Source organism: Nyctibius grandis, chromosome 7, assembly GCF_013368605.1.
Source record: "Nyctibius grandis isolate bNycGra1 chromosome 7, bNycGra1.pri, whole genome shotgun sequence".
Lineage (NCBI taxonomy): Eukaryota > Metazoa > Chordata > Aves > Nyctibiiformes > Nyctibiidae > Nyctibius > Nyctibius grandis.
This window is the reverse complement of record NC_090664.1, coordinates 19,225,999-19,244,406: the sequence shown is the minus strand read 5'-3', so window position 1 is coordinate 19,244,406 and position 18,408 is coordinate 19,225,999. Positions and strand designations below refer to the sequence as shown.

At 42.4% G+C, this 18,408-nt stretch overlaps 1 protein-coding gene across 2 annotated transcripts in view; it reads right to left on the bottom strand.

Moving 5' to 3' along the window:
• Positions 1 to 18,408, bottom strand: part of SCRN1 (secernin 1) — a 42,260-nt gene that overhangs the window by 9,850 nt on the left and 14,002 nt on the right. For both annotated transcript variants that reach the window (XM_068405042.1, XM_068405043.1), the window contains one exon: positions 8,810 to 8,991. In XM_068405042.1, the coding sequence (XP_068261143.1) occupies positions 8,810 to 8,991 (182 nt within the window). The remainder of the gene's footprint in view (positions 1 to 8,809; positions 8,992 to 18,408) is intronic.

The window sequence follows — 18,408 nt, the reverse complement described above, 5'->3', positions numbered from 1 at the left end:
CAGACAGACATGCAACAGCAAGTCTCCATAAGTTATTCATTTTAAACATCAGCACTGATCTGGTTTTAAAATACTGAAGCGTCAGGTATGCCTAGTGTACGAATTCTTGCTTTAATGAGTTACTAGAATTACAGGATGAGGTATTAAATTACTTAATTTGTTTCAAGGCTTTATTTTCTACACTGGTTCTTCATTCTCAAGCCTATCATAGCTGGTTTTTAGTTTTTAAAAAAGAGTCCAATTACCAACCAATGGCCTCAACTGCTCTGTAAACATGCAATGCTCTATTTATCCACCCCCTCAGGCAGAATGAATTTGAAGGACAATTTGCAAAGGTCTTTTTAAAGTAACAGCTGTATGCAAGTTTACTTTTCTGTACAGAAGAGTGGGAAATTGCAAATTAATATTACCAGAGAACAAAAAAGGGAAGGACTATTCAGTATTACTATCTCTCTACAATTTCTCTTTCCCAATGCCCCAATATTTAATTGCCCATGGAAGCTAGATGTATGTTATCCTTTGATGCATACTGCATGCTGTAGACAGAAGCATTTGTGCACAGTCATGTTTCTGCATTCCCGCAGAGGCTTCCCCCAAAAAACATTTAACAATTAAGCACCAGATATGGCTTTTGTCTGAACTAAGAGTAACCACATGTCTAAAAGAACATGATTTTTAAAAGAAAGTTTGAGCAAAGCAAAGGTATTTTAGGGAAAAGTAAACCGAGGCATGAAAGTAAGTTTTACAAAGCAATAGGGGATGACGGTATCCTGCCTTGAATAAATGGGATGAAATAATCCCTTGAGATAATTTACAGCCCTAACCAAGTCAACAACGAAAGCAGTAACCAGAAGAGTCCAAAACAGACCCGCAAACGATTCCACTGGTTCCAAAATGCAATTACTGGTAATGAGGAAATGCAGTATTTCAAACAACAGCGTATCCATGCCTCCATATCCCTTAGGAGAGTTATCTGGATCAGTCCAAAATTTCTCTCTGTTGGTTATGTCACCTTAATATTTTCCTCTGTGTTTATTTTTCTCCAATAGCTCTATGGACAAAGTTCTTTTGACTGATACATCATTCCAAGAAATTCACCTTTCTAAATTAAAGTACTATGCTAGCCCTTTTCATTTCCCTGCAAATCATATGACAAGAAAACACTACTCGGTTTCTTTCCTAAAAACTACAGTACACAAATCGGGTCCTGATAATTTGAACACAAATTTGTTGATCTAAATACTTTTCAATCTGATGTCTGCACTGGGCCTGCTTTGTTAAATAGCTGGCCACTGTTAGCCTTGTTTTAAGTTGAATTATTGAAAGCAGTGTTTTCATCTCTCTCAGCAGCATCTATTTATCACTTACTGACAAAGGAGAGACAACTAGAATTTTAGATCCTAACTTACAGTGACAATTTCTCCCCCATCACCTTCTTACTTCACATTTATAGAGTCTTTCCCTCTCGTCTTGTTTCTCTTATTAACTGAACCTTATTTTGCATTGTTGTCTCCATTTTTAGTCCTTATGCATTTACGTTATTCCTTCATTATTTTCACCACTGGTGCAATCACTTTTTCAGAGCAATACAGAGATGCCAGTCTTAGCGCATAACATAGACGTCTAAAATCCAGTCCAAAAGTGTGTCTTATTTATTCCCTAACAACCCCAAGAGCTGTCACTGCTACAGGTAAATGAATGGACTGACTACTACCTTGGTGACCATACAGTCACTAGATTCAGTGATGATCCACTCCCTTCTCCCCAGTTTATGACCATTAGGTTGCAATTAGATCAAAACCTGCCAAAAGACATAACATCACACTAAAACCTTTAATAATGTCTCCCTGAAATCTTCCTTCTGAGATGGTTATAGTCTAGCTTTCTCTGTCAAAACTACAGCAAAGATTCACACTGAAGAAATATGTTTTTAGATCATTGTTTTGCAAATGTCTCCTATGTCACATTTACTTCCATTCAACAAAGGCCTAGGTTCTGCTTTTGTTTGGATGCTCCTATCTGTCAGTCACAAGGGGCAGCAAAAAACAAAGAAAACAAAAAAACCCACTACACAACAGCCACACAGCTCATCTCCACAGAACTGTAGGTCTTGCCAGTTATCTCAGCATCAATGTCCTGGGTAACTGCAGCACAACGCTCCCGCTAATATATTTCAGAGCATCCTTCAAGGGGAGCTGGAAGTTTTAAGTAATTTCACCCCCAGATAAGAACTTGAATTACTCATTAAGAAAATTTCAGTGACTTAGTACAATCCACTGCTTTAGTACCTCCAATAAGCTATCACAGCATATTATAGCCTTGTCAAAACAACATTATCTTAAGCTTTTCAACTTCACATATCAGTTACAGATGCAGACCTTCCAAATGAAGTAACTAACGCATATGATGATCACAGAATCACAGAATCACAGAATGTTAGGGATTGGAAGGGACCTCGAAAGATCATCTAGTCCAATCCCCCTGCCGGGGCAGGATTGCCTAGACCATATCACACAGGAACGCGTCCAGGCGGGTTTTGAATGTCTCCAGAGAAGGAGACTCCACAACCTCTCTGGGCAGCCCGTTCCAGTGTTTGGTCACCCTCACCGTAAAGAAGTTTTTCCTCATATTTAAGTGGAACCTCCTGTGTTCCAGCTTGCACCCATTGCCCCTTGTCCTGTCAAGGGATGTCACTGAGAAGAGCCTGGCTCCATCCTCTTGACACTTGCCCTTTACATATTTATAAACATTAATGAGGTCACCCCTCAGTCTCCTCTTCTCTAAGCTAAAGAGACCCAGCTCTCTCAGCCTCTCCTCATAAGGGAGATGTTCCACTCCCTTAATCATCTTCGTGGCTCTGCGCTGGACTCTCTCTAGCAGTTCTCTGTCCTTCTTGAACTGAGGGGCCCAGAACTGGACACAATATTCCAGATGCGGCCTCACCAGGGCAGAGGAGAGGGGGAGGAGAACCTCTCTCAACCTGCTGACCACACCCCTTCTAATACACCCCAGGATGCCATTGGCCTTCTTGGCCACAAGGGCACACTGCTGGCTCATGGTCATCCTGTTGTCCACTAGGACCCCCACGTCCCTTTCCCCTACGCTGGTCTCCAACAGGTCTGCCCCCAACTTGTACTGGTACATGGGGTTGTTCTTGCCCAGATGCAGGACTCTACACTTGCCCTTGTTATATTTCATTAAATTTCTCCCCGCCCAACTCTCCAGCCTGTCCAGGTCTCTCTGAATGGCTGCGCAGCCTTCCGTTGTGTCAGCCACTCCTCCCAGTTTTGTGTCATCAGCGAACTTGCTGACAGTGCACTCTATTCCCTCATCCAAGTCATTAATGAATATATTGAATAGAACTGGTCCCAGTACCGACCCTTGAGGGACTCCGCTAGACACAGGCCTCCAACTGGACTCTGTCCCATTGACCACCACTCTCTGGCTTCTTTCCTTCAGCCAGTTCACAATCCACCTCACTACCCGATCATCCAGACCACACTTCCTCAGTTTAGCTGCGAGGATGCTGTGGGAGACCGTGTCAAACGCTTTACTGAAATCGAGATAGACCACATCCACAGCTTTACCATCATCTATCCACCGGGTTACATCCTCATAAAAGGCTATCAAGTTGGTTGAGCATGACTTCCCCTTGGTGAAGCCATGCTGAGTGCCCCTAATGATCCCCCTATCCTTGATGTGCCTAGAGACAGCACCAAGGACAAGTTGTTCCATCACCTTTCCGGGGATGGAGGTGAGGCTGACCGGTCTATAGTTACCCGCGTCCTCCTTCTTGCCCTTTTTGAAGACTGGAGTGACATTCGCTTTCCTCCAGTCCTCAGGCACCTCTCCCGTTGCCCACGACTTAGCAAAGATGATGGAGAGTGGCCTAGCAATGACTTCCGCCAGCTCCCTCAGCACCCGCGGGTGCATCCCATCAGGGCCCATGGATTTATGGACGTCCAGATTACTTAATTGGTCCCTGACCCAGCCCTCATCAACCAAGACAGATTCTTCCTCTATCCTGACTTCTTGGGCCTCAGGGGTCCGGGGCTCCTCAGGACAGCCTCCAGCTGTATAGACAGAGGCAAAGAAGGCATTCAGTAACTCCGCCTTCTTTTTATCCTCTGTCTCCAGGACCCCCACCTCATTCATCAGTGGGCCTACATTGCCTCTAGTGTTGGCTTTACCTGCAATGTATTTGAAGAAGCCCTTTCTGTTGTCCTTGACCTCTCTTGCAAGGTTTAATTCCAAGGAGGCCTTAGCTTTCCTAGTTGCCTCCCTACATCCTCTGACAACAGACTTATATTCCTCCCAAGTGGCCAGCCCCTCCTTCCATGATCTGTACACCCTCTTCTTCCACTTGAGTTTGCCCAGCAGTTCCCTGTTTAACCATGCAGGTCTCCTGCTACCCTTCCTTGACTTCCTACCTGCTGGGATGCTCTGATCTTGAGCTCGGAAGAAGCAGTCCTTGAATGCTAACCAACTATCTTGGGCCCCCTTACCTTCTAGTACCCTGTCCCATGGGATTTCCCCTAGCAATTGCTTGAAAAGGCCAAAGTTGGCCCTACTGAAGTTCAGGGTTGCGATTCTGCTAGCTATTCTGTTCCTGCCACATGAGATCCTGAACTCTACCATCTCATGGTCACTACAACCAAGGCTGCCCTCAACCTTCACCTCTTCAACCAGACCCTCCTTGTTAGTGAGGATAAGATCCAGCAGCGCTCTTTATTTAGTTTTAATGTCTCTAAGGAAAGAAATTGGTAAACAAATTAATAGCATTTTAAAGAGCATTCTTGACTCTCTGCCAAGATTGGCATCTCTGTGTGGCTCCGAAAAAGTGATTGCACTAGTGGTGAAAAGAATAAAGAAATAATACAAATATGCAGGGATTAAAAATTAAGATGACAATGCAAAAACAAGGGTGTATTTTACAGGTTTCTTCACATATACCTTTTGTATGATAAAACAGTACACTATCTCTTCATAGGAACATACTTCCCTAAGTAAACAGGTCCTGTATAGAGGCAACTGTGCCTCAAAAAAAAAAAAAAACCAAACTGCAGCCACACTAGGAAGAATATCTGAAGAAAATCCTGACCAGCTAACCAATGCAGCAATACTGGTGCAGCTTTCAAAGACTAGTTGTTGAATAAATCTCTAGAACAGAAGAGCAGCATTTCTTAGGAATTTGTGCTGGTATCTGTTTTCTCTGAATTTTTCTGTCTGTTGTGACTGGGTTCATGTTCTCCATTTAGATGAACTGGGATGGGGACAAGACTGCGTGGAGTAGGACCAACTTCTACCCCTCAAGTCAATCACACAAACTTTATTAATTTATTAAGAATCATTCATATGTTCTGACATGCTGTGATACACTATCAAGCTATAAATCTGGAGATATCTGTCTTAATCCTCAGATACAGAAGTATACTAGATATCAGACTGTTTTCAGTCATTAAGCCAGCACCCAGTTATTAAACAGGCTAAGAACTTTGTGAAATACATCTTTACTGATGTCCATCATGGTCTTTATTGAAAAAAAATGCTTTTATCTATGAGGTTGCAGGATGAATTTTCAATTTCCGATTTCAACAATAAAACATGCTGACTTTAGAATTATACTGTCCTGCTGAAAGACGCCTCTGGCCTGTTTAATGTCATGTGCCCTCACAACACCCATCTACAGCCTTTGCTCATGTTGGCATCCTGTCTGAAAAGTGGCAATTCCAGATGAGTTCAAAGAGAGAGAAAGTCTCCTCTACAGGAAAAGAATAATCACTTTAAGAGAATGGAGAAGCAAACTCTTAGTGGAGCCTGAGCATTCAAGCAAAATTTGATACCTGGATGACATTCCTGCGTTGACAACTCTTACACCTGCTCTGAAGAACATGTTTCAGAGTATAAAGCTTTTAGTTTGTTTTGCAAGCAGCTAGTCATACATGGACACTCAGAGTGTCAGTCTTCATCCTTCAGCTAAGATCTGACACAGATGCAGAAGTCCAACATATACACAGGTGTGAGAAAAGTTTGTCCAGCAGAGATGTGCATTTCTTAATTAGGCTTAAAACTCCTCAGTTCATTTTTATTCCAATAAATATTGAGCAATAGAATTAGTCTGTTCTGCAGATGGGCAAAAAAGAGGCAGAGCTGGTGCCAGCTGCTTCATTGCAGCCTGTATGATTGATTTTGTACTTGATGGCTCTCTATTCTATGAGGTAAGCTTAATGCAACTGGCCAAGTCTTCACAGTAAGAGCAAGAATCGCTTTGGCTTGAACAAAAGACAGATGGTAGTCTGCAACACATCTCTAGTTCTCCTTGCCTGAAGCACACTCTGCCTTCGAGCTATGGATAATTTCTTCTGCAGATAAGAAGGAAGACAGGGAGGGTAATACCTACAGGTGATGATCGCTCATAGTTTATGACCAGTTTCTCCTTATTTTGATATCTCCTGATTTGCTAGTGTGGGTAAATCAGTATTTTGAGACTGCAATAACTGTGACCAAAATAAGCAGAACTCTGCATCTAAACCAACGGTTTGTTAAAGTTTCAAAGGATGGCAGTAGGAGGGTAAAAATACAGAAGCTTGGAAAGTCACCTAATACATCCCTCCTCTTGTCAAAAGCTTGTCCTACATTTTCTTAAAGGAGCTCGCCCAGCCTATTCAGTCTCCCTTGATACAATTAAACTCACTAGCCCTCCTAGGTACAGCTTCTCCACAGATTCCTTCAGTAATACAAAGTTTAAAGAAAATACCAGAGAGAAACATAACCCAGTTCCCTCATTGATTTTCTCATTGGTCAAATCCTACAGATCTCTGATCATATTTCCCATTTCCACTGCATTCTCTCCAACTGGATCATATTCGTCTTGATTTATGGTAGCTGGAACCAGACATTGTATTTCTGCAGAGACATCATTACAGTCAGAGAACATTTACAATTACAGTTTCAGGCAGCTATATACCTAACAAGCAATTTCTTCTAACTCGTGCTTCCCAGCTTGCTTATGAGAATACCTTCTAAGGTTTTAATGCCCTCTTAAAAGTCAAGGTATCTATTTCCTATCCTCTATCCATAAAATGTGTGAAGTCATTACAGGAGTAAAGTAAAATGGTGTGACAGGATTTTTCCTGACTAACAGCCATTATTGCATGTTTATCATCTCCTTGATATTTAAGTGGGCTTTTTCCCTTCAGGAAAAAGCGTTAAACTGGTCTATAACCACAGCTCTTTTTAACTCTATCAAGTACAGCCACAACATTTAACCTTTTCCCGCCATCCAGAATCTCTTCCATCTGACTAGTTCTCAAGAAAAATGAGATTCACCTGAAATTGGTTCAGGCCACTCATTAAGTATCCTAGGGCAAATTCCAGCAGGACCACTGGGTCTAACATTGATTTGCTTAAATAAGCAGTTGTTGTCCTGTTCCATCCTTAACTAAATTGAGTCCACTTGCTTCCTTTCTCTTCATAGTAAGTTTGCACCATTTTCTCTTGTGCTTTCATTTTCAGCTTTCTTCCCCCCACCCAACTCTCATTTAAATTCTCTTCACTACAAGATAGCATGCAGGTTGAGACTTACAGTACAGCACAAGCCTTTTAGGCAGACAGCCTTCAATGAACAGACTTACAGGAGTTTGTTTGCCAGCATTTAAATAAGGGCAATGGTTTGCATCGGAATGCATGGGCTGAAGTGAGGCATAGTAGTTTGTTTATGCCTACAGTTGGCTATAAGCCCAGAACAAGCTTTTTAGGTCAGAGTAGGCTGGTGTAAACTGGGGGAGAATGAAGGGCACACCAGCAATCTGATGTTACAGATTAGTTAGCAGTTCCTTACTAACAATGTAATCATTTCTCTTATCTTGTCAGAATAGCCACTGCTAGACTGTAGGGTACATAGACAAGGTAGGTTTAGTGAAACCACATTAGACTGGTACATACTTGGTAGACAAATTCAAATTCCAAGTGCTTTAAGTGTTAACTCAGCTGTCTGGAGCTCTGCCTAGACAGGTCTTCTGCGTATATTGTTTCAAAAATCTCTGAATGCCAACACCACAAAGCTATTACCCAGTATCATCATCATGATGATATGAAGCATGAGTTATTAAGATTATCATTAAGGTGTTATTTTGTGAGAGGGGCACTTCAAGACAGTTGGGTCTTCTATTTTTCTTGTTTAGAACATCAGGGTGACAAAGTTAATTTCCACTTTTTTTGGCTTAATTTTATTTGACTTTTCTAAGGAACTCAGATATGTCCAGTTGCTCTGTTAGGCCCCTGCTCCCTCAGATATGTTTGAAAGCCACTGCCCAAAGAGGTCAGGAAGGTATCTTGTTCCTGCGGATATTGTGAATGATTGCATAGAAGAGAGTGACCAGCTCAGCATCCTGCTGGAAGAGGGAAGCAGGTTGTCACGCCTGACCTGTACAATGGCTGGTGGTGGCTTGCACCCAGGCCCACTGCATGTCTCCTCCTGCTCAGCCAGCAGCCAAGGTTTTTGGGGTGAAGCAATGGAATGTCGGTGGTGGGGAGAGCTGAGCGTGTGATGGTGAGCACCACAGTGAGACACTGGAACAGGTTGTCCAGAGAAGCTGTAGATGCCCCCTCCCTGGAAGTGTTCCAGGCCAGGTTGGATGGGGCTTTGAGCAACCTGGTCTAGTGGAAAGGTGTCCCTGCCCATGGCAGGGGGGGTTGGAACTAGACGATCTTTAAGGTCCCTTCCAACCTAAACCATTCTATGATTCTATGATCATCATCTAAACCTTTGGCGTTTAAGAGGCTGGTCACAGCTCAGCAAGCCACCCACCTGACAAGATCCATTCCAAGCAAGGCTTCAGATTCAGAAGCTGCTTCTCTGGTCAGGACAGCTTCATTAGCTACACAGACTCCATGCTCGTTAGCTCCCATTTCTGCCCCCCAAAGCCAGGAGGGCCTGCTCAGCACAACAGCATGAGTCTTCGGCACCTGCTCAATCTCAATATACGTGCACTGCAGAGAGAGCAGAAAGAGAAAAAGCAAAGCAATTGCAAGCATTTTATTTAATGCTGTGACTGAAGTAACACAAAACTTCAATATATAGACAGGACATGTCATTAAAAAAAAAGTCCACATCTTGAGTATAAGCAGGGAATTTTTTTAAACAACATTGAACTGTCATGTTTGAACCTTTACATCCTTATATTGCAAAACCCTGGGAAAATACGTATCTCTTGATAGTTGCAGGCTTCAAAGAGTCAAGCAGAACCTAAGTGCTAGAATCAGTGGAAAGCAGCAGCAGACAGACTGTACTGTTACAGTAAAGAAACATAGATCATGTTTGTATATAGTAACATCAAACCATTCTACCATCCCGCCTAAGCACAATCTCCAGTGCATTATTAAGCACATACTGTAACAATGGTAACTGGACAAAGTACATTAGAAGGCTTCCCCCTCTCCCTTGCTGACTCCCCTGCAGCTGCCCCCAGGACTGAGACTGCTGGTAGAAAGCAAAAAAAAAAAAAAAAAAAAAAATCAAGACTTGAAACAATTCAGTGGAATGCCTCGATAAACAGTCCCAGGAAATAAAACACAGGCATTGTTTTTGCTTAAAACTGATGTTTCTGCTATTTTAAATGGTCTACTGTAATCAGAGGTCTGTGGATGTATTCTGACAAGTCAAAAATACAGAGGAAGGCTGCAGAGAAGTCATTGAAACTGCAAGGAAGAAATAAATCATTCATTATCTTTCAAATATATTTACTTTTCTCTTGCTCTAGGACTTAAAAACAAGCACTCTTTTCCCTGACAGCATGGAAGACAGTTTGATCCATCATTAGATCATTGGCTTGTTCAAGCCAAAGGAATGAGCTTTACATTTTACTGCTGAGGTCACATGAAGTTCTTCAAGGACCAAACTCCACAGAATTTTCTTTTGAGGAAACTGAAACTGCCTGTGGTATTTATGAAACAGCTCTCAGTGTTTAGCGTTCCTCTTGTAACGTCCTCCTTGCAGGAAATAATCTGCAACATTTTTCTGGAGGAATATTTGGTCAGACATACCAAAGTGAGCAGGATGAGCAGAATGGACTTGTGGACTGATAGTTGTTCGCCACAAAAATAAATGCTCTGTCTACATTAAAATCTAAAGCCAAAGGAATCAGTCTAAGATTATTAGCAGTGAGAAGCTGGTTTTTTCCTAACCTGTCTTTCCCCCTCTAAGGATTACACAGCATGATCATCTTCAGCCTCCAGTCTTGAGCAATGATTTTTACAGTAATAGTTAGTCTAGCACACAATTAAAATGTCTAACAGACCATCTTTGATCAGAAATGGCATTGTTAGAGTCCTTCACTCTGACCATGCAAGGACACAAGAAATGAGCCTGCCACCTTCATTAGGAATTGTGTGTGAACAAACTCATCTTTCTATAAAACCAGGCAAATTATAGGTGAAATAAGAGGATGATTTCTCATGGAGGACATATGATCAAAAAAAAAAAAAAGGGAGGGGTGGGAAACACTTTCATTCTAAGGAATTAAAAGTACATGGACATGCTTCCCTTTTTCTTTCTGCTGTGTGCTTAATTTTGATTTTTGGCTTACACAATAAGACCCCAGCAGGGACTTACCTGCTGTATTTCTTGGAGAAAATCCCTAGTATTTGACCAAGCTGTCTGACCAAATGCTTATACAGTAATACACTACGACTTTGTAGAGGCAGATTCCTCATCTATTGAGGTGCAACAACATCTGGTACTGGTCAGGAACTAAAACTTGACTAATAAAAACATTTTATACAGTTCACTCTTTGTTTCATTTCCTAACCAAGCCATGCCAGAGCAGCCATTTCTTATCAAGACTCCCCCTTCTCCATTTGAGCTGTCAGCAAGCAAATCTCATTTTTGACATTCTGTGCAAGTTTTTTTCAGAGCTTTACGTCAGTGCTGTTTGGATTAGCACTTAATGCATGTGTGTGAGTGAACAGAGAATAACTATTTCCTGGATGTGCAAAGGAGGAGCTGTAACAGCAGGAAAAGGGGTTGAAACAAGCACCTTCCCACATTACATGTGAAGACATGACCAGAGGAGCTATCAGGAGACAAGTCTGCAGCCAGGGAGACACCAACCCGTGCACAGCACAAGTCTTGGCTCCCTACATCTCAGAGGTGGTCAGCTAGTTGGACCCATGCTGCAGAGCCATCCAGGATATGAACCTTCTCAACTCCACAGCAGAAAGCAAAAACCTAGATGCAGTGTGGAGGAGACTTCAGTACTCCATAAACACCCCCTTTCATAGAATTCTCTGGCTGAATAGCCCTATTATACAAGCTTGACTTACACTGAGGCTTTGATTTTCTAGAAGGAAAAATGATGAAAATACTCTGAAAAGTGATAGTTAAGCTAACAAAAATGCTGAATGCCTTTTCTCTGCAAAACACATTCTGACTATCCTTGCTACCAAACACTTATTACTTGGGGCCTCATTCCAAAACCAAGCATTTCCAAAGCTGCTATTCATTATAAAGATTTTATTGTCAATGGTAGCAGTCGAGAAGGCGGAAAGATTAAATTGTTTGCTCCTGCTTGAAGGATCAGGAACATTCGGAAAAAAAGGTGCCTTTGCTTTGTAACTGTGTAATCGGGGCCAGAAAACATCCATAGGCCTCTCTATGCATCTCTCTCATTTAGAAATACTTTTCAGTCTGCAGTGAAGGCAATTGGCCATACGCACTGGAGAGCTGGTGAGACAGCAAACCAAGAGAATACAGCTGTCACCTTCTATGTTGCTTCTTCGTGTCCCCCAACCTAATGACAAGCAAACATGGACCATATTTTCACATTGTTATTTTCAGCTCCCATGCAATAACTCATGTACACAGACAATATTCAAGCCTTATTTATATAAATTGCCTTAGAAGACCTAAATAACAGAAAACCATTCCAATCTGATAGTAGATAACACGGCCTTGTAAAACTACCATTGACTTGATTCTTGTTCAACAATCCTTTGCCATGGTTATTGACAATGATGAAAAATCCTTGATGAGATTTTACCTTCCCATTAGAATTATTTACTTCAGTAAGCAGAAGAGTAGGCATTCAATAGGACTGATGTATTCAGGCAGGCGTTTGGTTCATATTTGTTAATAATAGGTATGAGCTTCTCAAAAAACTAGGGTCCAGATGTGACAATAGATTATTAATTTTAAATTTAAACCCCATGCTCTTCATAACTCCACCACCCCCCCTTAGAAAAACATCAGAAAACGTTTCCAGATAGAAGAATATCTTCATGCAGGAAGCAGAGGAACTGGGCTATCCACCTATATCCAAGACACATCAATCGTAAAGGTAGGTCAACTAAAGCTGGTCGCTGGATTTGCAGCACAGCAAACCATTGCTACTTATTCCACAGAAAACAGACCATACACTTATAACAGCTCAGACACAGAAGGAAATGGTGGGGGAAAGAAAACGCTATCCACCAAAAAACCTCACTGGCCACTAGATCTCTAGAAATAGGAGCTCAGATGACAAGATTTCAAAAGCAAATCACAACCTCCCTGTCCCCTCTCCCACACCCCACCAATCTGGCAAATCCCTCCAGCACAACAGCATAGCAGCCTGTTCTACCAAGAGCTATGCCAAACGAGGCAATGACACATCAAATAGCCATAAGGTACTGCTGTGATTCTGCTTGCTACCAACCCTCTCTTTAAAATTCCTGAAGCATCCAGCCTCAGCGTTTCCTAACACTAACATTTTTTGTTGAGTATGAATGCTAAAACCAGAAGAATACTGATACATTTGGTGGCCACAGCTGTTAGTGAGAGGTGTATATGAAATATAACAAGGGCAAGTGTAGAGTCCTGCATCTGGGCAAGAACAACCCCTGGTACCAGTACAAGTTGGGGGCAGACCTGTTGGAGAGCAGCGTAGGGGAAGGGACCTGGGGGTCCTAGTGGACAACAGGATGACCATGAGCCAGCAGTGTGCCCTTGTGGCCAGGAAGGCCAATGGCATCCTGGGGTGTATTAGAAGGGGGGTGGTTAGCAGGTCAAGAGAGGTTCTCCTCCCCCTCTACTCTGCCCTGGTGAGGCCACATCTGGAGTATTGTGTCCAGTTCTGGGCCCCTCAGTTCAAGAAGGACAGGGAACTGCTAGAGAGAGTCCAGCGCAGAGCCACAAAGATGATTAAGGGAGTGAAACACCTCCCTTATGAGGAGAGGCTGAGGGAGCTGGGTCTCTTTAGCTTAGAGAAGAGGAGACTGAGGGGTGACCTCATTAATGTTTATAAATATGTAAAGGGCAAGTGTCATGAGGATGGAGCCAGGCTCTTCTCAGTGACATCCCTTGACAGGACTAGGGGCAATGGGTGCAAGCTGGAACACAGGAGGTTCCACTTAAATATGAGGAAAAACTTCTTTACGGTGAGGGTGACCGAACACTGGAACAGGCTGCCCAGAGAGGTTGTGGAGTCTCCTTCTCTGGAGACATTCAAAACCCGCCTGGACGCGTTCCTGTGTGATATGGTCTAGGCAATCCTGCTCCGGCAGGGGGATTGGACTAGATGATCTTTCGAGGTCCCTTCCAATCCCTAACATTCTGTGATTCTGTGATTCTGTGTCAGGCTCCATTGATTTGCTAGAGCTGCAGCCCTGAAAGCAGCATAACTGGCATCATGCCCTGTGACAGTAAATTCCCATCGGGAAATATAAAAGTAAAGAACAGACACTTCGCATACAAGAGATGTGGCCAACAACCGTAAAGAGAATAGAGCAGGTTGGAAACTAACGATGTTTCTTTTACTTCACTTACAGTATCAGTAAAAGAATCTTACCAAGGCAGTCCTAAGTATAGTACAAGGCACAAATGTACCTCCCACCCTAGCTAGGGCATGCAGATATGTTGGAGGTATGCCAAAACCAGACACGACAGTCATAAGCACAAGAGATTTCTTCTTCTATTAATGAAAAGAAACTGTTGTGCAGCTTCTACTGTACTCGGGTTACAGAAGCCCAATTCCTAGCACTGTCAGTCAGGTCATTATGAAATATCAATGAAATCACATAGGCTTCAGCCCTGGATACAAAGGCAATAGTCAGGGCATGTTTTAGAAAGAAATGATCTTTGCAGAAGGGCCATAAGATTACAGATTACAGAAGAGATTCCCCCACACCACCCCTTCATCAGATTCGGGCTCTAACTTGGCCTTAACTCTTTGCTTAACTACTTCAAGCACTGCTGTACCATAGCACGTATTTGAAAACAGGCAGAATCTCTGTACTATTGCAGTACTTCGAGAAGTTGGACCATGGCTGCTTTTAACCCGTTCCAAAAGAGGCATGGCAAAAATGTGATGCAGTCTCGCAGCCTGCTGCCTCCATGGCCACCAAGACACTGAGACTGACAGCCTGGTTGGAAATGTCTAGAGAGACGATTCCACAGGTGACATGGGCTACCTGGGCCCTCCCATCATAGTGAAGTGGAGGACTGAAAAGCTAAAACATCGTTGTTCAAGAAAGCCCCTCAGACCATCTCCTGTGGATGGGCCTGATAGTGTGTTTTACAGATAATTCTTTTGCTGCTTATTTACAGGAACAAATGCAATAGAGCTCAAAAGAGTGGGATTAATAACCGTTCTCTCTGCAGACAGACATATGCAAGCAGTGGCACGCAATACAGATGTGGCTAGCTGATGCTGTTACCACTACTTGCTTATACACTAAGCAGCACTAAGTATACAGTGGAAGACACCTGGAGGCCTTTACAACACCCATGAAGCTTTTGCATGACATCCTCTACTAGCAGCAGAACTGTCGTGCCGCAGTGGAGGAAACAGCTGTACACCACGATAAACCTAGCCTGGGTACATCTCAAGTAGTCAGCCCTAGTTCCAGTGGTCACATAGTCAAACCAGAACAGTGAATAAAAGCCTCTCCAGCAGCAGGATGAATCCTCAGGTAGCTAGGTTTCAAAAATACACACTATGCTAGTACTTGTATTCTGATGTTGTAGTCAGATATAAACAACAGCAGCATTTACTAAGTGTACAAATACAGAACAAAACCAATTTCTGCCACAGTAGACTGCCTCTTACTTCTTCATATTAAGAAAGTTCTTCCCTTTTTATGAAGACCCTAGTACACTTTCCATCAGCTTCTCTATGTGCGTATTGTTCCTAGCTGTATCTATCCATTGCGACCAATAACTGTAAAATTTGAATCTCCAGGCCTCTGATCTCTACCAGTGTCATTTATCTTGAAAACTAAGGATGACAGATTTTATTCTAGAAAATAATTAGAAAAAGCTGAACAGTTCCGCTGTCAAAAAGCAGAACTACACACCCTCTGACCTACTCTATCAAGCCACTAAGGAGCCTCAGGCATGCGAGCCACAGTATGGAGATGTGCTCAACAAATTGAAATATAAAAATCTTTAAACAAATAAAATACCACAAAGTGCAAGGCACCCAAGGCTGAGAACACTCTCTGGAGACACTATATGTCAGAGTTGATTTAGCAGTCAAGAATTCACCTCTTGTTTTTTAAGTTACAAATCTAGCAGTCTCCTGGGTGCTGAGCAAAAGTAAAACTGAAATAGGGGTGAAGCTTGTTAATTTTTTTAAACCGTAAGAAACAGATTTCAAAGAAGCCACAAAAACCCCATCACAGAGATATCCTTGGAACTCTCAGATATCCTAAGATTGGTTTCTTTGCTTGACCACTCTGAAATGCCTGCTCACACATTTGTTTTGCCACAAGTAAACAGTTTGGGTCAAGACGGTATAGTTGGTGTTTTTTTTGTCCCGCACAATGCCAGCACTCTCCTTCCTCTTCCTCTCTGTTCAAATTAAAAAAAAATAAATTTAAGAGATTAAGAAAAAAAAATAATTCAAGCTAACCAGTCTTGCTTTTGTACCAGAAGGGAGCAAAGAAGCAGCACTGCTACAGTAAAAACAGAGGCTTTGAGAGGGCAGAAACATCCAAGAGATTATGGCTTCTACCTCTGAACTGCTGCTGGCTCACGCGTTGTGTTACAAAGCAAAGTCAAACACATTAGTTTAAAAGCCAGTGGCCTGCAATGGAGCAGAACGGAGAAAAAGCTCACATTAGCCAAGCAATAGACTCTGCTTAAGGCAGCAACCACTTTCTCTCTTTTATTAGTTGCTGTCTGCCTGCATAGTGACTCTCCTCTACCTCTGTGCGAGGTCTAAAAGTTAGCTTAAACAAGGTGGCTTGAGGTAAGCAGTCTGACTGCATGTGTCATGAGATAGGCTGCTTACATAGCCAGTTATTGGGTCTCAGCTGAGAGGCAAGAAAAAGCAGCTTCCTAAACTATCTCCGAATTGCAAGCCTTCAGACTACAACCTTTTTTATCTACATAGAGTAAATGAAAAGCTTCATCACGGGCACAAACACTGCTGTGTTTCATGAAGGTTTCCTGCCAGGCAACACTTACCCATGGAGGTATCATAGTGGGGGTGCCCAGGTTCAAGTTCACAGCTGCAGTAACGTGACTGTAAGCATGGCATTGTCAGCCTAATCTGAAGGCTTCCCAAAGAGCAAATACTCAGTAGATTCAGCTGCTGCTTGGCTTCTGTTAGCAGATTCTGAACATCTTACCCCCAGATATAACGCAGATAACCCAAAGCACTAGCATAAGAGGGAATCAAAGTATATCAGAACTAAACCACGGCACTGACATGATGCCTGTTGATTACATTACAAATACCAGAATTAAGATACCTCCAGGTAATACAAAGCCAACTTTAATACAGTCAAAGTCTACTTTCCAAGCTTTATATCTATCTTGCAACACTAGACAGAGACCCCTCAGTTAGCTTCAGGTGAGTTCTTATGTCTGCAGTGCTCAGACCAACGCACAGCAAAAAATCTTACTGCTCCTCTGAAAACTCAGAGCAAGGGGAGGTAAGATGGTATCCTTAAAAAAATATATTAAAAAAAGAGAAAACAAAAAAAACACAACTAAGGCATAACTGTGCCATGAAGTTCTAGAGAACACAAAATTCCTCCTACCCCACAGAGGTCTGGCTTTAAGCCCAGAAGTGTGTTTAATACAAACATATTAGAAAAATTTTGCATATTCCATGATTTGATAGACTTTGTTGTAGATCATCCTTTCTATTTTCCCCCTTCCACTCCTCCATAAGAAGCTGCATGCTATTACAGCTCTATACTGCAGCAAGCAACCATGACTATTTTCAAATAATGGATAAAAAAGGTCAAATTAGAAGAAAGGGAGGTTGATCTAAAAGTGAAAAAAATCCACCTGCAAAATTCAGCTAAGAAAAGTCATCCACCCAAGACTTCTTCAGGAGAAAGAAAACCACAGCAAGCAGCAGGTTACTAATGAACAAGAGAAATCTAGTCAGTAAAATCTACCTTAAAAATAAGACAGAGGGGCTTGCATCTTAAAACTCATACAACGTGGACTCTCACTAACACACGAAAACTTCTTAAAATCAACATCTGGGGAAAAAAGAACACATTTACTTTTAGTTGAGGAAGTCAAAAAAGGACCCTATTTAGGCCTATGGGAGCAATATTTCACCTGCAGGCACAAGTTTACTAGACTGACCACTACAACAAAAAAGAGTGCTGATCAGTATCTGCCACTGCAAAATTACAATGCAAGACAAGAACAAACTTCTGAGAAAGTTGTCACACACACTCAGAGAACAGACCTTTATGAAAAGCCCCATTGTTCAGGGTCTTGGGAACCTGCTGACATGGAGGGAAGGAATTATGTTGATGAGTTAGCTGCAGGGTTACTTGTCTGGTAGACTGAGCCACAAAGATCAAGCTTAAAATGACTTGCAGTATTCACTGAATTCCCTTATTTAAGGCCCTGCCACAAACAGCCTGCCTGATTCTTTCATGGCAATAATCTAGCTGAACTACTGTGCCATTTTTGGTTACATTGTGCATTATCACATATGCAAACATGAGCAGCACAGAACATAAATAGGATACAGACTTCCTGAGAGAGTCTTATAAAACAACCGCCCGTTGTTAGTGTGTTGAAAACCACCTCTTAACAGAAGTTTAGAATGTAAGTGACAGTCACAGAGAAGTAATCAAAATTTGATACACATTGGATTACATTACCTGCAAAGAATAGAATATAATGAAAAGCAAGTCCGCCATCATTGCCCAGTGAAGGTAAAGGATCATGTATCTAACGTAAGAAACTATCGCATCTTGAGTACTGTGTCCAGTTCTGGGCCCCGCACTTCAAGAAAGATGGTGAGGTGTTGGAGCGAGTCCAGAGGAGGGCGACCAAGCTGGTGAAGGGTCTGGAGGGTCTGACCTACAAGGAACGGCTGAGGGAGCTGGGGTTGTTTAGCCTGGAGAAGAGGAGGCTCAGAGGTGACCTTATTGCAGTCTACAACTACCTGAAGG